This window comes from Sinocyclocheilus rhinocerous, unplaced genomic scaffold (genome assembly GCF_001515625.1).
Source record: "Sinocyclocheilus rhinocerous isolate Xijiao unplaced genomic scaffold, SAMN03320098_v1.1 scaffold996, whole genome shotgun sequence".
Taxonomy (NCBI): Eukaryota; Metazoa; Chordata; class Actinopteri; order Cypriniformes; family Cyprinidae; genus Sinocyclocheilus; species Sinocyclocheilus rhinocerous.
This window is the reverse complement of record NW_015660490.1, coordinates 148,760-172,583: the sequence shown is the minus strand read 5'-3', so window position 1 is coordinate 172,583 and position 23,824 is coordinate 148,760. Positions and strand designations below refer to the sequence as shown.

At 39.2% G+C, this 23,824-nt stretch overlaps 2 protein-coding genes across 5 annotated transcripts in view; one reads left to right on the top strand and one right to left on the bottom strand.

The window, feature by feature from the left end:
• Window positions 1-7,020, top strand: part of sgcg (sarcoglycan, gamma) — a 16,978-nt gene extending 9,958 nt beyond the window's left edge. The window contains exons 2-8 of the mRNA XM_016534076.1: window positions 1,925-2,119; window positions 2,300-2,401; window positions 2,488-2,575; window positions 3,898-4,017; window positions 5,216-5,288; window positions 5,794-5,917; window positions 6,663-7,020. Coding sequence (XP_016389562.1) covers window positions 1,925-2,119; window positions 2,300-2,401; window positions 2,488-2,575; window positions 3,898-4,017; window positions 5,216-5,288; window positions 5,794-5,917; window positions 6,663-6,839 — 879 coding nt within the window. The 3' untranslated portion in view covers window positions 6,840-7,020. The remainder of the gene's footprint in view (window positions 1-1,924; window positions 2,120-2,299; window positions 2,402-2,487; window positions 2,576-3,897; window positions 4,018-5,215; window positions 5,289-5,793; window positions 5,918-6,662) is intronic.
• Window positions 7,021-10,070: 3,050 nt separating this feature from the next.
• LOC107724954 (sacsin-like) overlaps window positions 10,071-23,824 on the bottom strand; it is a 41,458-nt gene continuing 27,704 nt past the window's right edge. For 3 of the 4 annotated variants that reach the window (XM_016534048.1, XM_016534049.1, XM_016534051.1), the window contains 2 exons: window positions 22,966-22,992; window positions 10,071-21,754 (listed from right to left, as the gene is read on the bottom strand). In XM_016534048.1, the coding sequence (XP_016389534.1) occupies window positions 10,203-21,754; window positions 22,966-22,992 (11,579 nt within the window). In that variant the 3' untranslated portion in view covers window positions 10,071-10,202. The remainder of the gene's footprint in view (window positions 21,755-22,965; window positions 22,993-23,824) is intronic. The other variant, XM_016534050.1, reaches the window with a different exon arrangement.

Genomic DNA, 23,824 nt, shown 5'->3' with positions numbered 1-23,824 from the left:
AAGATACGCGATACAGAACGAGACCAAACGCGAAATCAGCACGTCTCCACACAGTAAACAAAACAAGCGTTTCCTAGCAATGACAACTGCACTAAACACTAATGAGACAAGTAAATACACTTACGAGCTGCTTTTAACTTCCGCTGATAAAGACTGCTTCTCTCAAAGAGTATTTCTTTACACTGTTTTCTGCTGACGCTTGAACACACTTGAACACACTTTCCGAACACACTTTTCACTTTCACACTGAAGAGATGGGTCGAACCCGCAAACCAAATGGCAGTATTTGCCATAAAGGAGCCGCCGGTGGTGGATCTGGGAACAAAACTTTCTGCAGTCCAGAAGAAGGAACTGGAAGCCCTGGTAAGCTGTTTTTCAGATGTGTTTTCAGAGACCCCGGGCCGGACAGACATCCTCTCTCATGAGATTCACACCCCACCTGATGTCATCATTAAACAGCGGCCCTACCGGGTACCAGAAGCTTGCGACAGGCTATAGAGGAGGAAGTGCAACGGATGCTCCATTTGGGAGTAATTGAGGAGTCTCGAAGCCCATGGTCCAGCCCTATAGTTATGGTGCCCAAGAAAGATGGAACTTACCGGTTCTGCAATGACTTTCGTAAGCTGAATGAGGTGTCCCAATTCGACAGTTACCCCATGCCCCGAGTAGATGAGTTGGTTGAACGCCTCGGCAGAGCCCGCTTCATCTCAACGCTTGACCTCACCAAAGGTTATTGACAAGTGCCGTTGTCTAAAGATGCCAGAGAAAAAAACTGCCTTTAGCACACCCGGGGAGCACCGGCAGTATCGGGCCTTACCCTTTGGCCTGCATGGGGCAGCAGCAACATTCCAAAGGCTCATGGACATTGTGCTGCGTCCGTACCGAGCTTATGCCGTGGCTTACATCGACGACGTGGAAATTCACTCAGAGCATTGGGAAGACCACCTGGATCGGCTAAAGAAAGTCTTGATGGAACTACGGAAGGCTGGACTAACGGCCAACCCAAAGAAGTGTCACCTGGGCCTGTGCTAAAGAAAGTCTTGATGGAACTACGGATGGCTGGACTAACGGCCAACCCAAAGAAGTGTCACCTGGGCCGTGCCTTTCTCGGTTTGGCGGGTTACTACCGGTGCTTCATCCCTAAATTCTCCTCTATAACCTGTCCCCTCACAGACCTGACCAAGAAAGGGCAGCCAGAGAAGTTATGCTGGACAGAAGAAGCGGAGCAAGCATTCCAAGCGCTCAAGACGGCTCTCACAGCTTCACCAGTATTGCATGCTCCGGACTACAGTTGCCCCTTCATCTTCCAGACAGATGCATCAGATGTAGGAATAGGAGCGGTGCTGTCCCAGGTCCAAGCAGTTGAAGAGCATCCCATTGTCTATATCAGTCGCAAGCTCTCTCCTGCAGAATCCCGATATGCTGCAGTAGAAAAGGAAGCCCTGGCCATAAAATGGGCAGTTTTGGAGCTGAGATATTATCTGACAGGACGCAGTTTCACCTTAGTCACGGATCATGCTCCCCTGTTCTACCCTCTTCACGGTGGATTATCTGCCTCTCTGATCCTCCGAGCCCCTTCTCCACTTTCATTATTGTCACTCAATAAATGCCCCTTCGGGGATATTTCACCACATGTTGAGTCTGAGCCTCCTTTCTCCCGCCACAATATATATACTGTATGTATATATGTGTTATTTCTTCTCCTTAAAAACAATTTTAAAAACTTGTCTACCAAATCAAAGTCATGTGGTACAAGCAACATACAGTTAAAAAACAAGGTGTGTCAAGGTCAATAAGTTTCTAAAGTATAAGAACATTTATTTTTTAATGACAAGGCAAGGTTAGTTCAGGTTGCAAAATTTTGTGTGTAGTTTTCATGAATTGTAGTTTTAATGTGTAGTTGACCAATAATCCTCAATCCCAGATGGTGCGTGAGCAGTACCTCACCACCACAGATGAGTCTGGGTCCCTGGCTCCAATCACTGAGTACTTCTACATGATCGGCATCTATGGCTGGAGGAAACGCTGTCTCTATCTGTTCGTTCTGCTTCTCCTCACCATTCTGGTGGTGAACTTTGCCCTCACGATCTGGATCCTGCGAGTTATGTGGTTCAATACGGTGAGAGAACTTCACTCAAAAGATTTCAGATCACATATGTAATTAATTTTTAATAGAAAAATGAATCCATAATTAGATTCTGCCCTTGGTTGAGCCTCTTTATCTCAGTTTGCCACTCTGTTATGTCGCATGCGGTCACACTGATGCTGAGAAAGCGCTCTGTGTTATTGGTTGTTGCAGGAAGGCATGGGATACCTGCAGGTCAATGCAGACGGACTGAGACTGGAGGGAGAATCAGACTTTCTGTTCCCTCTCTACGCCCAGGAAATTGACTCCAGAGAGGTAAGAGGTATTTAAAGTATACACTTAAACACGGATAAATAGATTGATTTAGGTGCCCATTTTGCTCATTCTCATCTTCATTACAGGATTCAGCTCTTCTGGTGCACTCCTCTGAAAATGTTACACTCAATGCTCGCAATGCCAATGGTGATGTAACAGGAAGTGTGTCTGTAGGTATGAGATATACAAAACATTTATTTGTTGATTTCATGATTTTGTCAATGTGTTTCACCCTACAAAGCCCACTGTACCACATTTGATATGCAAATTTATAAGGCCTCTAAGTGATCAACATGATTAAAACCTATTGTACACAATCTTATAGTACTGTACATGCCTTCTGTCATTCATACTTAACGTAAAATGCTTTTTAGTAAGTAAACATAAGAATACATTTTATATTGTAAATAATTATAAACACTTAATGGACTAAAGCAATTTAGGTTTACTTGATTAGTCATATTTTTTTAGAAAATGAGTATCAAATATGGCTTTTGAGGAACATTTATTTGTTCATCTCTCAATCATCATTGTAATTCATCTCATTGTAATCATTGTTATAAGTTTTGATTAATCCTCACCTGTTATGCATTACTGTTATAAAGATCTCATTGATTTGCATTACAATAAGAATTTCATCTTACTTTTTGGCTATATAAATAACAGCAGCTGCACTAAATTGCATATTTTTACTCAGGGCCTCTGAATAAGACTGAGTTGTTATTTTCTCCTTAAATATGAACTCCATATTCTCACTACATCATAAAATATACACAGTAAAAACAATTCCGTCAAATTTATGGTAAAAAAACGGCAGCTGTGGTTGCCAGAATTTTACCGTAAAAAATGCGGTAGCAGCGTTTTAGGTTTTACGGTTTTAACTTAAATTTACAGTTAAATACCGTAATTTCATTAACTGATATAATGTTAATATACCAACCCAGGGGTGGCGAACTCCGGTCCTGGAGAGCCGCAGCCCTGCAGAGTTCAGCTCCAACCCTAATTAAAACTCACCTGCCTGTAGCTTCCTAGTAACTGTTCAGACCTTGATTAGCTTGTTCAGGTGTGTTTGATTAGGGTTGAAGCAAAACTCTGCAAAGCTGCGGGCTCCCCAGGACCGACGTTCGCCACCCCAACCATTTAACAGGTTTTTACTGTAGCATTTTTACAGGTTTTTACCGTTAAATTCACGGTCATTTTTTACAGTGTAAGCAATAAAAGCCTGAAGTGTCAAATATGATACAAAAAAAAAAAAACACATATTCCAACTTTTTTTTTGTCTAAACGTTCAATAAATGGTTCTAGTATTAATATGTCAGGCTTTACAGGGTTAATCAAATGGGTCACACAGAAAATGCATGAGCTAAGAGCCCAGCAGCAACATAAAACAGAAAAACTGGATATAAAACTGAAATATTCTGTTTAAATATTGATGAAAACTTGTGTGATGTCTAGTCTATATATATTCTCTTCTTATTTATTTCTCTCCTCAATAGGTCCCAGTCAGGCAGAGGGTTTTGGCCAACACTTCAATATCAGTTCAGACCATGATGAAAATTTATTTTATGCAGATGCAAATGGAGCCGTTGTGGGAAAAGGAAAGCTCCGCGTTACAGGTGAGCCTGAAACTAGACCTGTACAATGTGTATATAAAAAAAAAGTAATGATCTGTCATGTGTATTATTAGTACTGCTATAATGTTATTGTTTACAAGGTTGCACTTTATTGTGTTACTTCAAATATTAATTCAAAAAGAATTAAGAAAAAGGTGAAGAGCCTAATATTCTAACATATGAAACAGTAAGAAAAAAATAAAGGTTGGCACACCACAGCTTAAAAAATGCAACAATGTTTATTTCATGTTCTCACTACAGGTGTTCATCAGACAATGAACACATATACTAATGAGCCCTTAAATACTAGCAAAAATTACATCACATGATAAACCACATGACACACACACACACTAACTAAACACTCGGGCAACAAATTACATAATTGAAATAAAAGTGAAAACATAAAATACCAAGAACAAATCACAGCAATCTAACATCTACACCTGATCAAAATATACAAATGAAATCAGCATCATTGATGCAAAAAAGGATGAATAGCAAACTCTTCATTAAGGCCATTAGGAGATAATGTGTTCAAACATATGAAACAGTCCCATTAATTAACTAGTTAAAACTGAGATTTTGTAAACAACAGATCCGGCCTTAACCTGGTATACCATGATGCACAACAGGTTTACACACTAGATTAAATATTACTACTTCTAAACTAGCCTAGAGCTATTTTGATTTTTGTTATGCGTAGGTGAATCTCATGATACCTGTCAAGAGTGTTTTTAAAATCAAAATTCACCCCAAATTTAAAAGAACAAATTATCTTATGTTTAAAGAATGAAGCCTGTTACAGGACTTTTAGGTTATTTAGTATTATTAGCAATTTTTATTACAATTTAACACATTTTGATGCCAATTCTCATATCGCAAAAAAATGCAATATTTTACTTAAATTGTACATTGCTTATAGATGAATGTATCTGTTGTAGTATCTTAACTTTATGCTGACTTTAATTGAAAAATAAATGTATTGCATTGTATGCTTTAATGCATACAAAATTTAATACAGTACAAATGCAATAGTATAATAGTATAGTATAATAACATATTGGATAATCTGTAGTTTGACAAATAAATGCAATTATGTGATTATTTGCTCTAAATCATGACAGATTTTGTTTTCCCCTATGCTGAATGATTGGTCCACTTCCTTTGTATAATTGTAAGTGTTCTGGTGTTTGGACAGGTCCAGAAGGTGCTTTCTTTGAGCATTCTGTCAGGACTCCTCTGGTCAAAGCTGTACTTAACAAAGAGCTACGGTAATTATATAATAAATCATTATTAACATTTTAAATTCCAATACAGAACTTTAATTGGCGGCTTGTTAGTTTGTTCGTTCATTCATTCATTCATTAATTGTTGTTCCATTTTTATCTCTGCATTTGCTGCTGTGATATATTTGGTGTTTTTTTTTTCTTTTTTTCTTGAAAACATTTTTGTTTTATAAGGTCAGCCCATTAAAAGTAATGGCAGTACTGATTATATTACCTAAAATAACTTTTATAGAATTTTCCAGCAGGGCATTAACCAGCTATGATGTGTGATGAACCGAGTTACCAAGGCATCTGGTTCTCAACAAAGGCTTATTTCATTTCCTTTCTCAAAAATGTCTTTCACAAATAGATGTAATGCCCACAGTCGTGCAGATTTCACTCAGTTTCTATGCATGAATCAAACTGTTGAATTTGAGAAAATCTTGTGGCCACCTTGTGTCTAAACGATGTATTGCAATGTACAGTAACTAAGCATTCCCTATCTTTTAAGACTTGAGTCTCCAACACGCTCTCTCAGCATGGATGCCCCAAAAGGCATTCACGTGAAAGCCTTGGCTGGAAATGTTGATGTGACGGCACGCTTTGATATTCAGCTACACTCAACTGCAGGACTGGTAAGCGCACCTGTCTGCAATTTTTAAGCGGTCCTAAAACCTCTGGTTAGATTTTTGAGCATTTGATTAGGTGCAGAGCTAAAATCACGGTAACACTTTATTTCGATAGTCCACTTTAGACATTCTATTAACAGTAAGTAACTTTGCAACTACATGTCAACTAGCAGTTAGTAGAGTATTAGTAGACTGTCTGCTTAATATCTTCTAACACTTTCTTTGTCAACATTCTACTAACCCTAGACCTACCCTAACAGTCTACTCTGAGAGTTAGTAGACATGTAGTTGCAAAGAAAGTGTTAGAAGATATTAAGCAGACAGTCTACTAATACTCTACTAACTGCTAGTTGACATGTAGTTGCAAAGTTACTTACTGTTAATAGAATGTCTAAAGTGGACTATCGAAATAAAGTGTAACCAAAATGACCAATCCCTGAGCTGGCATAACTCATAGTATTTGGTTTTGTTAGAATATAATGACATTTGATTGTAGAAATGGATGTTTTAAACAATTTGAGCACAGTCTGAGACAAATGTACACAATATGTAATGTATCTCGGAAACTTTAGTTGAGACAAAGACCTCTTCTTCCAAGGATAAACAATAGACTAGTGAAAGTCTGTTTACCCTTTCTTGTGTAATTACATAATGGTTGTTAATGATTAGTATTGTTAGTAATCTTTAAATCTAACTTCGTTTAAGCTTTCATTAAATACTTCATTATTAGGGTTTCTGTTGTATATTTCAGGTGATTCTAGACGCTGAAAGTGTTCGTCTGCCGACATTACCTGTGGGAGAAGCCAGAACTTCAGGTGACTCTCAGGGAATGTACAACACGTATGAAGTGTGCGTTTGTCCCAGTGGTAAGTTCTTCATCTCCAGAGCTGGCGTCTCTTCAACCTGCAGCGAGCGCCAGGACTGCTGAATGACCTTCTGTCCAAAACACCCACACTAGAAACAAATCGTGTTGTTACATTGTCGCTGGGCAAGGGAAAAAAAAAAAAATTAACAAAAATCACAATATGTATTAATGTTACTGAAGATTGGAGGGTACATTAAAGGTGCTGTATGTAAGTTTTTGACTCTACTAAAGCATAAAAATACCATAATGTTTGCAGATATTTAAGAAACATGTTAGCATACTTGTTTATCTGAAAAACAATGCTAGTTATTCTCCTTTGAAAATGTGCGTTCCGGGCCGGAATGTCGGTCTCTGTTTTGGTTTGTGAAACCCGCCCACTGCCAGTTTACCCAATTGTATTTCGGAACCCCGGGTTGCCAGTTGGCGGGAAACACAGCTTATTTCATTTCATTCATCGTCAAGTATGCTCGTTCCTGTTGGTGTCGTCAATCTGGCAACCTGCCTGTGTGTCAAGTCTGAGGAGGAGGGGCCGGGTGAAAAAAACCCTCTCCAATATTTTGAATTTGGACTGCAATACCTAGTTCAACCACTCGGTGTCAATCCTACATACAGCACCTTTAATCTGTTTGTTTGGGGTTTTATCATGATAGGATAAGACACTCCCATGACAATTTGTAACTAACTATTTTACTGTTTTTTTTTCTTTCTTTAAATATGTCTGTATACAAATCACATGGTATGAATCACCTTGTAAAATAGTTACATTTTCTCATGAGATCGGGTTGTGTACACTGCACTTTATACTATATATATGGAACAAAATTTTGTTCTCCCTTTTTTTGTATACAAATTGTTCAAAATTAGGCTGGGCAATAAAGGGGCTGGTAAACAGCTGACATCCTATGCAATATAATTTTGAGGTGCAATAACCAAATTCTGTGTGTTGCATATCAGCTAGTTATTGTTTAAAGATGCACTCATAGAGGAATTGATTATTACATGTAAAACATACTGAGACGGACGTGCCATGATCTCCGAGGGTTAAGATATATACTTTTTAAGTCAGCTTGATTTAAACTTTTTTTGTCAAATCAAGTATATTAACAAATTTGTCAGAAGAACTACACTACCCACAATCCTGAAACAGCGGCATTGAATTCGTTTGTGAAGCATTGTAATATAATCAAATCCAATAGTCTCCATTCAATCTTGAATAACTTTGTTTTTGGTGAAAACCCTAATTAGGAAAATCTGTGCACAGACAAGAAACACTAAGACAATAAATCTACTGTCATTTTTGTTAATCAAATGGCAAATGTGTTAGTGGCAAAATAGCTGGTGTATTGCTAGTAACTGCATTCTTTTAGTGAAAATCAGCGTAATTGATCTATAAAAACTATAAAGTGTTCTTGAATTTTGAACTTTATACACAATGGTTTGATATCCCCACCCTCTCCCAGAACTGTTTTGCGTAAGATCTGTTTGAAAATGCTAAGAATTATTATTTTTGTATATAAATTTTTTGGGTGGGATCTTCACATTTACACATTTGTTGTATACTATATATTGATTGATGTGTATTTTTTTATTTTATTTTTTTGGATGGGGGAAAAATGGAAAAACTATTTTGAAGTTTACATATTTGAAGTAAATAATTGTAGTAGTACTGAACTTTAAATTATGTTATAATTTAATCAAGCATGCATGAACAAGTGTAAATTTGTTTTTCCACATCCAGTGTTTCAATGTTCATGAGTTGACATGGTCATTTCATTCAAACTTAAAAAAAACAAACAAAAAAAAAAACTTGTGGGAACATTTTGTATTCAATAAATGTTTAAAAAAACATATATTTTGTACCATTATTACCTGATTATATGTCATTGAGATAATCATGTTATATAACTTCAATGTTATTAAACTTACATATGCACAAACCAAACCAAGTCCCACTATTAGTGTGTCTCAAACTTACAGAGCTGTAATATGACTTTATGAGATAATAAGACAAATGACAAAATATATTTGTCCAAACAATATAGTAGCCAGTGTTTAATTTCAGTCTCTCACAAAGGAAATGGATGAAAAACATAACTGACATTGAGCACCATATAAGCATCTATGTTCCTCTTACACAAATTTCAGAGAACTTCATGCAAACAATTCTCAGCAGTAGAGGACAAGAGGTTCCCATTGTGAATAATAGAAAATGCATATTTAATCAATGTGTTTCTGAGGAACTATGCTGTGTATGATGTGTACACAGCAGTTTACTGACATGTCAAGTTTCTAGAGAAAATGTCACATACATATTTTAAACCCACCAATATCCTTGTATGGGAAATAAAAAAATGCTCTGTTGTGCCCCTAGCCAACAATGTATATATGTATAGTTCAGTTGTGATAAAGTTGATTGTGAAATATGGAATACATTTCATTCTTGCATACTGTAATCTTGCAACAAGCAGATACAGTAATTGAAGTGGTAAACACTTATAAACCTAATGTCATCTTTAGGATGCAATTTACAGTCTTTTAAATATTTATTTTTATTTTCACTGTTTAATGTTCAGGTTATGCACTGATATCAGTATTACATGTACAGTGAAAGGAGCATGTCAATTACCATATGGATTTGTCAGCTGATAAAACCTGGTATGCAGAATATAACCTGCCGTTTTTATTTTAGAATGAGCTACTGGCACAGGACCGATATAGATTCCATTAAGAAACCATGAGCTGATTCACTACTCATTACTGGATTGCACATGATTCATTCATTCAAATTCCTGCAATCACTCAAGTGCTACTTACATAAAAGTGCAGTGGAACTCATGCAAATAAATCACAATACCGTCAACTTAATGACTATGGCAGGAAAATACCTTTCTACAAAAGATAAAAAAGCAGCATTGGTATTCATTATGTACAAAGGAACAACAATAATCAATAAATGTAGTTAAAATAATAAAACATATTGCAATGCTTTAGAACATTATGTACACTGCTGCATGTTAAATAGCGTACACTTTGTCTTTAGGCTCAGGCAACCTTTCAGAGAAATGGAGCAAATATGTACGCAATAATAAGCATGTGTCACAGCATCAGAGGTGAGCAGCCAGCTCCCGCCTCTTTGCCCATTTTCGATTATCCGGGAGTGACGCGCGGTGACGCGCTGCCAAGATGGCGACGGCTGGCTCCGCCTACTTTAGGCTTCAAAACGCTCGTCGGAAGTCTACGGGTTACGTCACGGACACTACGTCCATGTTTTTATACAGTCTATGGGTGGCACTGTTAAAATAAAATGCCAGCTAGATACATAATTTTACTTTAAAAAAGTATTTTATAATATTTACTGGTCTATATTGCACAGCTACCACTTTGTTAATTTAACTGTTAGTGCTTTGCATTGTCTAATGCTGACATTCAGATTTTTTGCTGGACAAATGTCTCAAGTTTGATGATTATCCGAGCTGTACATTCCATTACTCTCATTGCTACTTCTGAAGTATATCTGTCATTAGGAATCTGAGGGAAAGGCAAAAGGTCAGGGTAGCGAGTTCTCAGGCTGTCCACACCATAACCCTCCAGGATGTGTACATCCTTGGTCAACCCTGTTAGCTGGGTGTTGTACTCCTCTACCTTCTGCGCAAGCGCTGTGGGCTTCACATCCTTGTCTGATTTTCCTCTCACTGCATAATCGGCAGCAATTAATGCAAGCTTTGTTGCCAGGTAGCATTTGAAACATACCCATTCATTGGCATTTTTATGAAGGTCATTTCTTGCAGCAGAAAAGTTGGCTCTTGCTTGCCTTAGCCACCGTCGTGCCTCCACAGGGTTCCCAACAGACTTAAATGATGGAGGTACAAAGAAGCGATATGAGTGCGATGTGCCTGCATAGCTACTAAATTGTTCTCGGAACTGCTGCTTTTCCGATTTATGGCTTGTTGCTTCTTGGTTCCATGATGTGTAAAATCGCTGAAATGAGAATTTCTCTGACTGGAATCGAGTGGAAGATGCAGAGAAAGGTCTCCTTGATCCTCTATCAGTGGTCTGCTCCGCCCGTGTTTGCTTCTCCATCCTGCTGATCTCCTTTTGTAGGTGTTTAAAGACTTCGGTAGCAATATCAAGATTCTCTGCATTTTTGTCAGGGTGCCACTTCAAGTATAAGCGGCGGATAATCTTCTTGCGTTCGGTTTCAGAAAGTTTCCAAGCTTGTTCTACGACTGAGGTAACTTCTTTTAGAATTCCTGGTAATGCATTGAGTTTTATCTTTTTGGAGGATGCCTTTGTTGGAGGAGCCCTGTGATTTTCCTTTCCAGGAAATATTGGAGGGACCATTCTGGCACAAGGAGAACGACCCTCTGAGGGGCTTGTTGGAGTTGGTGTGCCATCTCGAATATGGGTGCTATCATCCTGTCTAGAAAATTTATACAGATCAAGAGAGCTCACGATTTTGTACTCACTGTACCCAATGTCAATTTGAAAGCACTTGCCAAGGAAACTTGGACTTTCCTCTTCCTCTCGTTCTACTTCCTGAACGATGATAGCGTATGTGTAAGTTGGCTGGTAAGTGCCTAGAATATCACCTCCCTCTGAATCTACCAGGTAACCAACGTATTCTCCAGGGTAAAAGACATTCATGGGGTCCATGAGCAGTAAATGATGAATCTCTGCAGGTATGGGTGTACCAGGAAGTGGAAGCTCTAGCTTTGAGGGCTCAGTTGTGTCATACTTGACACCAAGGTTGTCTAGCTTCTCTGTTATTCTGTAAATGTCATTGCAACCCAGCATAGCAATAAGATAGGAGGTGTCAGAAATCAGGTTGTCTGTCGCTGACTTGAGGGTCATTGCCAAAGCAAGAAGAAAATTAATGTCTTTGCTGTCAGAGTGCTGAATGTACAGATGGATAACAGCTGTTCCATACCTTTTAAGAAAGGCAAGAGTTTCACTACGGCTGTGGGGAATCGGGCTGCAGCCTTTCACTCGCAATGTTGTCTGTAGTTTCTCAAAGCAAGACACCTTTAAGCCCTCACACAGTGCTTTACATAACCGTATTGCTTTCTCTTCATTCACCATGTATGCATTCTCATTCTCGTGTTTCATGATCCGAATTAACCCAGTGATAAACTGCTCTGATGAAAGGAGCAATTGAAGTCGTCCCTGCAGGGAGCAAAGGGCACCAAATTGGCACATTTTTGGAGAGTCTTCATCAAGTTGCTCTTCCAAGATACTACTTAGAAGCCTGGGCCTCAGTTTCTGTGGAAGCAACATGATCAACTTTGTGTGAAAGGCATGGTCCTTACCTAGGTAACACTGACTCATGTCAACTAGCATCTGAACACCAACATTACCCTGAATTCGGCTCTTGTAGTGTGGTGCATCGTCAAAGGCCAAAGTGTTCGATTTAGCCAATCGTCCATCATGACTTGGAAGGTAAAATGTCAAATCTCTGATATTCTCAAGGTCTTTACGGACCTGTACTGGGTCATTCTGGAGACTTTTGAATAGCCCAGAGACAGTTCTTTTCACTGTTCTCATTTCATTCGGGTCAAGCTGCTTGCCTTCTGAAATTCTATAAATTCGACACAAAACTTCAACATATTGTTTTGTTGAAACAATGTCCTCAGTTCCCAACAGTTTGAACAGTTGGTGAAATGTACCCAGCTCAAGGGGAAGTTTGTACAAGTAGGGTTTAAAGTCAGATTCATTGTCCAAGTTAATGACAACCTCCTCTGGTTTAAGGAGTTTCCAACCCTCTTCAACCATGACGAAGGCTACTCCTCGTAACTGACAGCGAAATTCATGTTTTTCTGCATTCAGAAATTCATAAACGCTCCTCAAGACCTTGTTTCGTGTTTTCACTGTGTCATCATCCAAGTTAGCAATGCTACATATGTTTTTGCAATTGCTAATTACCTTTTCCAATGGTGGGTCCACATTGACGTTTAACAGGCTCAAAATAAGATCAAGCTGCTCTTGGCTGGTAAGTGTGTTTCCTTCCTGGTCTTTTATGCTTGTTGGGGTGGCTCTCTCTGGTAGAATAGGACAAGATGTCCACAACAACTGCATGATATCAGTTTGTTTGAACTTTGGATTTACTTGAGACCCATTGAAGCGAATTAGAGGGATGGTGCCATTCATTTCTTGGTACTGAGCATGGAGGCGGACAAGCTCGGCTGGTGCACGCTCTGGGCATAGAAATGGTATCATAGAGATTTCTTTGAGGAATGCCCCATCAAACAGATCTATTCTCTCATTGAAAATGTGATTTAGGAGAACATCAACAATGATCTGAACTTTGTCCTTGGACCAGCTCTCTGTATGAGCTTTGATGCTGATCTCTTTCGAGAACTGTAGAACTTGCTGTTGTGATATAACATATTTTAAGCCAATATTGCGTAGGAATGTTATCCATGAGGGTAAATAGGATGTCCCACTTTTTGGCTTTGAGACCTGCTCAATTTTTCTGAAGAAATCGTTGGGAATGAAAGCTTTTTGTGGAAGCATTACTTCAAACACTTTAACTGTTTGATCGAAGAAGGCTTTGGCAGGTTTCAGTCTATTGGTGGAGTCATGAATGAAAGACAGACCTTCTAGTTTTTCAAAGAGCTGATCCTTAATGCTGTTTGGCTCCTCCATTGCCAATAACCTCTCCTTCAGATAGATGACATGTTGGATTTTGGCATCATGTGATAAAATGTCAAATTTTGGAATTAAATGATTCAGGTAGACCTCAAGGTCATCAATTGGTGTGACCCCAAGAATCATGTAGAGTTCTTTCAGCTGTGGACTGTCAGCGAGAAAGGCTGAGGATGTATTGTGTGCCCACTTTTCAATGTCGGCAGAGGGAATGCTTTTTGTTAGAACATAGCATGCTCCGAAGTTTGCAATGCAGATGTACCGGCCACTGACAGCTTTGTAACATGGCAACAGTTTCAGACATTGTACATCATCCTGGGTCAGATTAGTCAAATTACAGTTGAAGTACAACAACAGTGCTTCAAAGTCTTTGTCAGTCAAACTTGCTGTTTTGAAAGCCGATATCTGGATCATGTACTCAAGTGCCCGAATTATGCTGGAAGGACTGTCTATATTTGCTGTATGCTGAGCCAACAGAGGCAAGATGGGACTCTCTTTGACACATATTTTATTCACAGCCAATTGAAAGCATCCTCCCTTCATCAGGGTGTGAAAGACTTTGTCATTTTGTCCATTTGGAAAGATTGCTGCAAAGATTAGGCTCAGGGGTAACAAAATGTCATGCTCTGGCACAACCAATTTGTTTCCTGACACCATAAATTTGATTCCTGGAAGAAGTGCCCAGTCTTTCAATATATCCAGAATGGTTTCAAATTTAGGCTTGATCTCTGTCTGGTCATCCTTGGTCGCAAGTTGTTCACTGATAAAATGCCATGCACTCTTAAGCCAAGATTCAGTAGGAAAGTTCTCCTTCCATTTTACGGAGTTTCTTGTTCTGCACTCTCTGGGAAATACAGATCCCAGGAGATCTCCAAAACTGCTTATGTCAAAGGTCTTTGCCACACCTGCTTTTAGAAGGATGTTACTGTACCGAAGGTATAATGTGTGCATGAAAAGCTCCTTCCTTGATGGAACAAGCTCATGATGAGCAGTCAGAAACTTTGGATGTCTGGAGTCAAACACTTGCAGAATGTTGTCCATTGTTAACAGAAGTGGCAGCCCCTCTATGTTAATGTCGTTTTCCTCCACATCTTTGAAGCAGTAGTCGACAAGTAGTTTTAGACCGTGGAAAAGCTTGAAATTGGACTGCTGCAGTCGACATGGTAGCTTTCCAACTTGGCAAGATGTGTCTGGAGACGAGAATGTCAGAAGGAAGCTGCGGACATCCTCAGGAGTCACATAGTTGACTGGAATCCCAGCATCTTCCAGGCAAGAATATAGACTGGTTGTCTCATCACAGCTGTGGATTAGGTTGAAGCCAACATCCAGGAGCATGGCCTTCATTCTGAAAACATTTTCTGCTACAGATTTTCTTGTGGTAATGTTATACTCTGTGTTTTTAAGATGCTGCAACTCATCCTGAAGTAAGTTGTCAAAGAAAGCCCGGCCTTTGGTTGAGGTGGAAGTGTTCACCCAGGAGATGTATACTGCAGAGTGCATATCACTGTTATCAATGTAGGGTGCTCTAACAACAGGGAGTAGTCTTTTCAAATCTTCATGAATGCAAAGGTAGACTGCCTTTACCAAACAATACCAATCTGGTTGAATGTCCAGTCTGTTTACAGGAAAGATAGACAAAAATTTTCTCAAAATATCCCTGACAACATGGATTGGAGTTCCTTGAAATATTGTCATGGTGGGGTCAGGGCCTGGAAAAAGCCGACGTTTCAGTTGAATTAGCAGTTCTACACATGCAGGAGCGATTAGCATTTTCATTAGATTGTTGTTCCAGTCACTCCTGACACCAACTCCATTGTCATCCCTCCACAGATTTCTTCTGGCAGAGTCTAAAGCAAAATGGCCATTCACATGGAAAGGCAGGCCAGTCTCCAGAGAAAGAGGAAGAAAACAGAAGGCTCTATGTGGTTTTTTGTAGTTGTGGCTGGTGCATGCAGCAACACCACCACGTGGAAAGAGTGTTATGTCTTCATTTTTGTGAGCTGAAATGACACTCTTAGATACCTTTTCCATGTCAGAAAATCCAGATCTGTTGCATATCAGCCAGGTATTAGAAGTACCATCTGTGTCTTCTATGTCCATTGTGTAGGTAATCTGTTGCACTGGAATTTGAGCCAGCTGTTTTTTCTTGGAGACACTGTCCAGAACTGACGCGTGAAATTGCTTGCGTTTTAGCCGGTCACCATCTGTGATTTTTGCGGTCACAGAATATAGAGTTTTTAAATCCCCAGTTCCATTCTCAATTTCACATATAGAAATTTTCTCCATGTGATTCAAAAACATAAGAAGTTCTGCACCATCCATTCGTATTTTGTCAAGGAAATTTTGAACCATTCTGTCTGAAGCAGGTGCTGAGCTGATCTCTGAGATATTGGCCATTTCTACATTTCTTATGGGAAATCTGAACATTGTGCTGCGTTCCAGCTTGAAGTGATTTCCTAGGTATAAGTTGAGTACATCAGAAAACTGTGATCTGAAGTCTGAATCCAGATCTCTAAACATTCTTCCTGGACTGACAGATGTTGCTCCAGGTGCATAACGGGCATGCGGATCAAAGATGCACAGAATGTCATTATTTGAGATAAAAGATGGGCAGTCAGTAATGTGATACACCGAGTTAAACCCAATGCCATATTGCCCAGTTTTTCCAGGGTTTGCCTCTTTGGTGCCCCTTCCAAGATTCTGGATCCCCCTAATATCATCCTCTGTAAAAGGTTGATTGTTGTACACACAGAGTGATGGGCCTTGCATGGGAACCCATTTGTCATCAAAGATTCTGTCAGATGGGTGGGTTCTGGGATCAAAGACAAAGTATATTTCTGTGGCTTTTGCATCATCTGCATTCTGCAGGAGCTCTTTCAACATCTCCTTTTCTGATGGATAAGCATTGAGGATACTTTTTATTCTGCTGGTGAGCTTCTCCTTCTGCCCAAACTCACTTCCAAGGGTAGTGAAGCAAACATTGGAGGCATATCTTTCTAAGGCTTTGTGACGTTTTGGAACCGTTCCCAATTTTACTGCCACCTCTCTTGGAATATCACCATGGCAGTATTTAACGGTTGTGTCCCTGACTTTAATCCAAGGACAGTCATTATAGCAAAGTGATTTTGATGGTTGTAGTGTGAAATTGCTGTCAGGAAGAAGCATCTCCCCATAGTTGCTTTGGCAGAATTCTTGATTTTTGTCTCGGATCAAGCTCCATATTCCCTCACTAATTATTCTACGAGACAGCTGAAAGTTTTCTTCAGTAAGAGGTTTTCTCCCACATTCAGTTTTTATCAGCTGTAAAACTGCTGCAAATATTTCAACAGTGAAGCTAGGTTGAACTCCCACATTTTCAAAAAGTTCCCGACAACTATTTCTGTACTTGTTGGGAAGCTGGTAAAGGTATGGAGCAGCATCAAAGTTTAAGTGAAATGCTACTTTTGATGGTTCCACGTATGTGTTCTCGACTAGAATTGAAGAGAATGTTTTTAGCTCCTCCATGATTTCCTCTTTCGCAGCATTGGACTGCAGCAATTCCTCGTGGAGATATTTGTAGCAAGCATTGGTTATGTTTTCTTGATACAGAGTTACACCATCAAAGGATTTTGAGAGCTCTTTCAGTTGGCTGATGACTAATGAAACAGTTGGCTTTTTTATCAATCCAAGAAAGTCTTTCACAGCCAGTGAGATAGGACCACATCCTTTGAAGGAAGGGGAATTTTCATTGAGAATGGGCTTCATTAAACACACAGTGTCTTGATGGTCTGTTGTAAAAAGGTCTTTTGCCGAGAACATGGCAGATTGGGGGAAATTGTTTCCATGCCATGGAAGTGAAAATCCAGCTGGTTTTGTCAAGAATGGAAGGAATTTGATATTTTGTAATTTGGCAAGATACTGATTTGCTGCTGGATCTCTCATTTTTAGTTTTTCATCAATGAGACTGAGGATTATACTGCTCCTGTGGCACGCAAGTGTGTGGTCATTTTCATTTAGAGCCAATACAGACTCAGCCCGTTCAATCAAGTCTTCCCAAGACAGGTCATCCTTGACCATACCCAGCTGAACTAATTTCACCAAGCATACAGGATTGACATAGTCTCTTAAACTTCCTTCAGGGAATCTTCCATCTTCACTGTTGTACAGTTTGGCTACTCTGCCCTCAGGATGTATGAGTCGAGATGGCAAAACAAGCTTCTGTGATGGTCCTGAACATGGAATACATGGGGTTTCCCTCAGTATGGATGCAAAATCCTCAAGTTTTTCATTGAGCACATAATACATCAGAGGATCACGTAGATCCTTATCAATGTCTTGGATATGGGGGAAGAACACATCTGAGAAAAACTGTGTCTCTGTCAGGGTGTTCTCCATCAATTTTCCTTTACAGCCAGCATCATCGAAGCCTTCCTTGACCCAGTCTGGCAGCTCAACAGCACAAAGATCTTGGGAACCACACTTTCTGAGGTATTTCAAGAATATCTTGAAGGCAGCAGACCCAATGTCTGGTCTGCAAAGCAAAGAGTCATCCAAAAAACGGACATTCTTGATTGACACCCAGGTTTTTCCATCTGAAAAGACTTTTGCACGGTCATCATCAACACCTTTAGCTATTTCTTGATAAACCCCTTGACAAATCAGATTGAAATCATCATGGACAACTCCAGGGTCAGGCCAGGCTGCATAATAGCTGTAGTCCAATAATTCCCCACTTTCTGCCATTGACCTCAGCATGTTAAGTGCAGCCAAGTATGCTTGGACAATCACATGTCTCATAAAAATGGAATTCCATTGTCCTTTTGTGTCTGTCTTCCAGATCTCTTTGCGATTTGATGTGACAGCAAAGCAACCATTTATGTGCACAGGTAAGCCAGTTTTGATTCGAAGGGGTAAGTAGCAGAACACTTCCCCAATTGGGGTTGCACTTGTCTTTACGGTCCATTTTCTATTGTCTTCTTCAGAGAGCAGCACAGCTACACCTCCACATGGTACCAGACCGAGGCGTTTTCCACTATCACTCAAGGAGAACTTCAGAGCTTCTGTCACATCCATGCATGAGCAGATAAGCCAGTTTGTATTTTCCACTCCCTTCTGTGGCATGTCATCTGTAAGTCTTTTAGTTTGTGTGCCCTTAGCAGCCATCTCAAAGTAGGACGATGGATCCTCTTCAGAACCTCTGAACAGTGGGGACTGAAGATCAACAATACGTCTGAAGACATTGTGGAACTCCTCCACTACAATTCTGATGATGCAACCAGACTTAGGGACCTCAGCCGGCACTCTGTTGGTGGCTGCAACTTTTTTCATGACTTTGGCAGCAGATTTCAGAATACTTAGGGGGCCATAAGCAGCTTTGGAGGACCACACACTCTTGTTTATCGTGACCACATCCTGTGCAGCAGCAGGGTTTGGCTCCTCACATTTCAAATACTTCAAGACCATTGTTCCAACATGTTGTGTGAAGAGAATGAGCCGGTGACCACAGATGCTAAATTCATCCACAAGAGAGTAGATATCAGTGGTATTGTAGTAAATACTGCTGATTTCACTTACAGATGCCTCCTGCTCAGTTCTGAAAGGAAGTCTGAAGAGGGTCCCATCATACTTGTAAGGTGACTCCAGTGACAGAGGAAGCTGACAGTTAAATACATTGATGAAAGGTTTGAACTGATTGGGAAACTTCCGTAGCCGTTTCTGCTGTTTGCTCCAGTTAATTTTGATACCTGGATTTGACTTGTCTCTGATGTGTTTGCCAATGTGATTGATGTTGGGATCAAACATGATCATGAATTCTCTACTCATGATAATGGGTATGTCAGTCACATGATAAACGGAGTTGAACCCTAGGCCAAATTTGCCCACTTTGTCAGCTTCACATCTTTTCATGGATCCACCAAGCCTGGTTATATTAAGGAAGTCTGTATCAGAGAAAACAGAATTGTTGAAGGACCACAATGCTGGGCCATGACAAACAATCATGCCAGGGTCAAGCAGATTCTCTCGGATTTCAAGATTCTTTCGCATGTCAATCAGAAAACTACACTCAGTAGCATTTGCGTCATCAGCATTCTGCAAAAGCTCTTTGAAGATATCCGCAACTGATGGATACTCCTCTAGAATGTTCTTTATTCTCACAGTTAGAGGCTCTCTTTGTCCTGATTGTTCAAACCCAAGGTTCTCTGGGTTTATCAATCTCGTGCTCAAACATGGAACTCTCAACCATTCAGCAGTTTTCATTGGAATGTCATCATGGACAAGGATGATGGGCTCTGAAACATCATCTAGTAAGTCATTCAGATCCTCTACTTTGATGTCACAGTAAGTGCATTCATGGATAGGTTTCATAACCAGTTTGCTTGGATCTTTGTGGTACAGAATGGGGATGTGCATGTCAGCATCTACTGATATTTGACTGCTGTATAGCCACCGTAAAATATTTATCAGGAGTAGGACATTGCGTTTGCTTTCTTCTTTTGTCATCTCCTGCTCACTCCTTTGCCTGATTGTTTCGACAACTTCAAACACATGACTGGGAACAACTTCTTCAATAGAGCCACATAATTTAAAAAGCTTGGTGAATTTTGCAATGGTCTTTGGTAATGAGTACAAGTAAGGCTGGAGGTCCAAATCTGGTATGGGCTTTAAAACTGTGCATCCAGGGGAAGCAAAGGTTTTCCCCGTCCAAACCCAATCAAAGGGCAAAGACTCCACGGCTTCCCTTGCATCCTCCAAATGAGCTTGCATGAATTCATATATCTCAAACAAGATCTGCTGAAACTGATACCAGTCCTCAGTGGTAAATGCTTGGGATTTGTGCCAGTCATTTACTGCTTTCAAATGCTGGAGCACTTGATCCACCTGAGGTTCTAATGACAACTTCAGGGCTTTTTTCATGCCAGCAGAGGTACGTTCCACAAGGGCAACTGAAGAACCAACAAGCACAGCATGAGAAATTTCACACATTTCAGAAAGAGAGGAAATATTACAGGAATCACCTCTCCAAGTAAGTGACTTTGGGTAATTCAGTGGTCTGTCTTTGCAAACAGGCACCCATTTCAATTTTTGCAAGTTTGTCTGAACCTCAGAGGACTTCACCAACTTTGTCTGTTTGTTTAGGATAGTAAGAAGTGTTTTTGCCTTCATTAAAATAGGATTCCAATCTGGTTTGCTATTTCCTTGCAACTCCTCAATTTTTCTGGCAACTTGGAGCACATCCTTTTCACTGAGTTGAACCTCATTTTTCAGCCCCAGTTGCCTCAGTGAATGAAGGGCATCAGGAGATGATGTATAGTCATCTGGGGGAAACCTAATCTTTTCTTCCATGAAGAAAAGGTTCTGCAAAATCTCTAACTCTGGATCAAAAAAGTCTGTTGGTGAATAAGGTTTTTCTGAAGAGGTATAAATAAACTTCAGTGACGAAAGCCAACTAATTACTGCCTTGTTTTCACTCTTCAGAAAAGACAAATGAGTAAGAGCCCAGAGGATGATTTTTGTGACTTCCTCTTTGGTGTAGAATCCTTTCTCAATGTCTTGAATTATCACTTTTAGACATTCAGTGCTTTTCACTTGTTCAATGTTCAACAGCTTTATTAGACGGATGGTTGCCTCATCACTGCAGTCAACTACATTTATGGACAATTTCACATCTAATGGATGCTTGGCAGTATGATGTAATACTCTGGCTCCTTTCAATAATGTAAAAAGTGAAGGGTCTGTGTTTGACTTCTGTCCAACTTTGTCAAAGATGGGAAGCTCTTGAATTATGCGTTTCTCTTTTTCTGTAACATCAGTAAGACCAGCAAAAAAGCCTCTGAGGGCAATTTTCTGTTTGACAGAGAAAGATGAAACTTGGTTTGCTAATCTCTGGGATGTAGATTTTTCCATAATTTGCAGTAGTGTGCTTGGTGATGACTGGTGAATGTAATTTTTCAGGAGTGGATGGTGCAAGCAGGGATCAAGTTGCTTCAAGATAACACAGCCAAGTTTCTTCATAACTTCAAGTAAGTCTTCTGACGGAGGACCCTCTTCCTCATTTACAAGAATGATGGGTGATTGAGTTTTTAGACGCAGTAGCTCTAGAGAATCTAAGGTGTCAGTCAGTGGCACATTTGGAATCAAAGGCAAATCTTCAAACACACTAAGGTCATCTGCAAAGTTAATGTAGAGATGCTTCCAAATCATTCTGAGCCAAGATGCTGAGGGATGCTGCTTCTCTTGATCACCAGGGTACCACTGAACTGCAAAATCTCTAGAAGGCCATGCTGCGGTAAGGACTTCTTTAATTAGGCGTGCTGATCTCTCTGGGGTTAGCACTTGAACCTGAGTGCAAGGCCTCCCTGAAAGCACATACAAACACAAAACATGATGTAAGCTGAACTTTGTTATAGATAAAATACAAGAATGTATACCTGCAGGAAAAACTATCTGTGAGCCCTTGGATTTACCTAGATCTGGTCATAAACTTTGATCTAAAGTCACATAAATAGACCAACACAGTCTGCTTAAACAAATGTGGCTGTGAAGTTTACTGAACAATTTATGCAGAAATGCAGGTAAATTCAAGGCTTCACATATTCTATAAGACACTTGTAGCTTGAAACACTACAAATACACAATCTTGGGTAAAGATCACAAATTATGAGAAAATTAAGGATACTCTTTTTTGATAATTGAAAACATTTACAATCAATGCATAAAATAGAGAAACCTCTTAAAACTGCTCACATGCTAGAAATATTTTAAAATATTCAAATTAGAAGTTTCAACAACTCATTCATTCCCATTTTCAGCTGTTCAGGTTGCACAAATATGCACAGAACATATGGAAAAGTGGCTTTAAGTAATGGAAAAATCTTGCTGTTCGCATGCATGTGCATATGTGTCTTGTGTCACATTATTTCTTGGAATAAACATGTATCAGTTTACCGCTTGTCTAGTTTTATTTCTTCCCAAATTTCAAAACAAATAGCATATATAAAATAAAGAAATTGGTCTACAACTTTCTAGGTTTGAAGTTATGGATAGTGGAGTGTAGGGCTGTGCAATTAATTGCATGCGATTATCATGCGCATCTCGTCAGTAAAGCTGGTTCCATGATTAGTAGTAAATCTCCATCACCTGCTTTCAGATGGAGCGGCATTTACTACACAGAGCCGTAGTTCACTGACAATTAGGCAATATCGCGCTCATTATCGCAGGCGATTCAATCTGCGATAATGAACGCGATATTGCGTAGCTTGTCAGTGAACGACGGCTCTGTGTAGTAAATGCCGCTCCATCTGAAAGCAGGTGATGGAGATTTACTACTAATCACGGAACCGGCTTTACTGACGAGATGTGCATGACAATCACACGCGATTAATTGCACAGCCCTAGTGGAGTGTCAACACAGTAAAATCTTTATTACAAGCATTTCACATTATTAAATGCATTAGTACTTTTTTGTTTTGATACAGTATACGGTTAATGAGTTAAAATACACAGATGTTAGTGTGATCCAGGAAAGCTATGGTGACACCAGGCACTAGACAACACATTGTGCACTTACCTGAACAACCCCAAAGGTACTGTTGAACTGGAATTTAAATGCAGAAATCAGGATAAAGGTGAAAAAAAAACTTTTTAGGTTAAAATAAATTATTTAATAAAAATTATGAAGCAAATAATGAGCTATTCCATAGATGCATATATTGCAATGCATTTTGCTGATACTACTAGTCTACTGTAACTATCATAGGTAACACTTTATAATAACTTTAATTTATAAATCATTAACAAACATTATATAATGCTTAACAGATCATTAGTTAATATATAATCATATAGCTAGAAATATGAGATAATGTGCTTGTTAATGTTTACTAATGAACTTACTAAACATTACCTAATGATTAACATATGATTATTTAATGTAAATTTAAATGCTTACAAATGTCAGTAAACTTTGATCTTAAAAATATCATCTTCATTCGTTGGTCTTTGTTTGTTGTGTAGACCTCTATTTCACATCTTAACAAATCATTTATTAATTATTTGTTTATGTTTTTGCAGTACCCAATCTAAAGTGGAAACTATTTATCATTTGCAAATGTTTATAAACGTTTACTAATCATTAATACCATTATAAACAGGCATCTCAATGACAAAAAATGTTCCGAAAGACCTGAATTTACCCTATTCACACATCTTTACTAATCATTTATTAATCATTTGTTCATGTTTTTGCAGTAGCTAATCTAAAGTTGAAAGTATTCATCATTTGTAAATGTTTATAAACAATACTAATCCTTTAGTATCTTTATGGGCATTGGACTTTTTGCTAATGTAATGAGGTTTGTGTGAAGGGTGGCTGGTTAAGTTTAGCTAAATGCTTGCTAAAGACATAACAGATTGTAATTTTGGTGCAA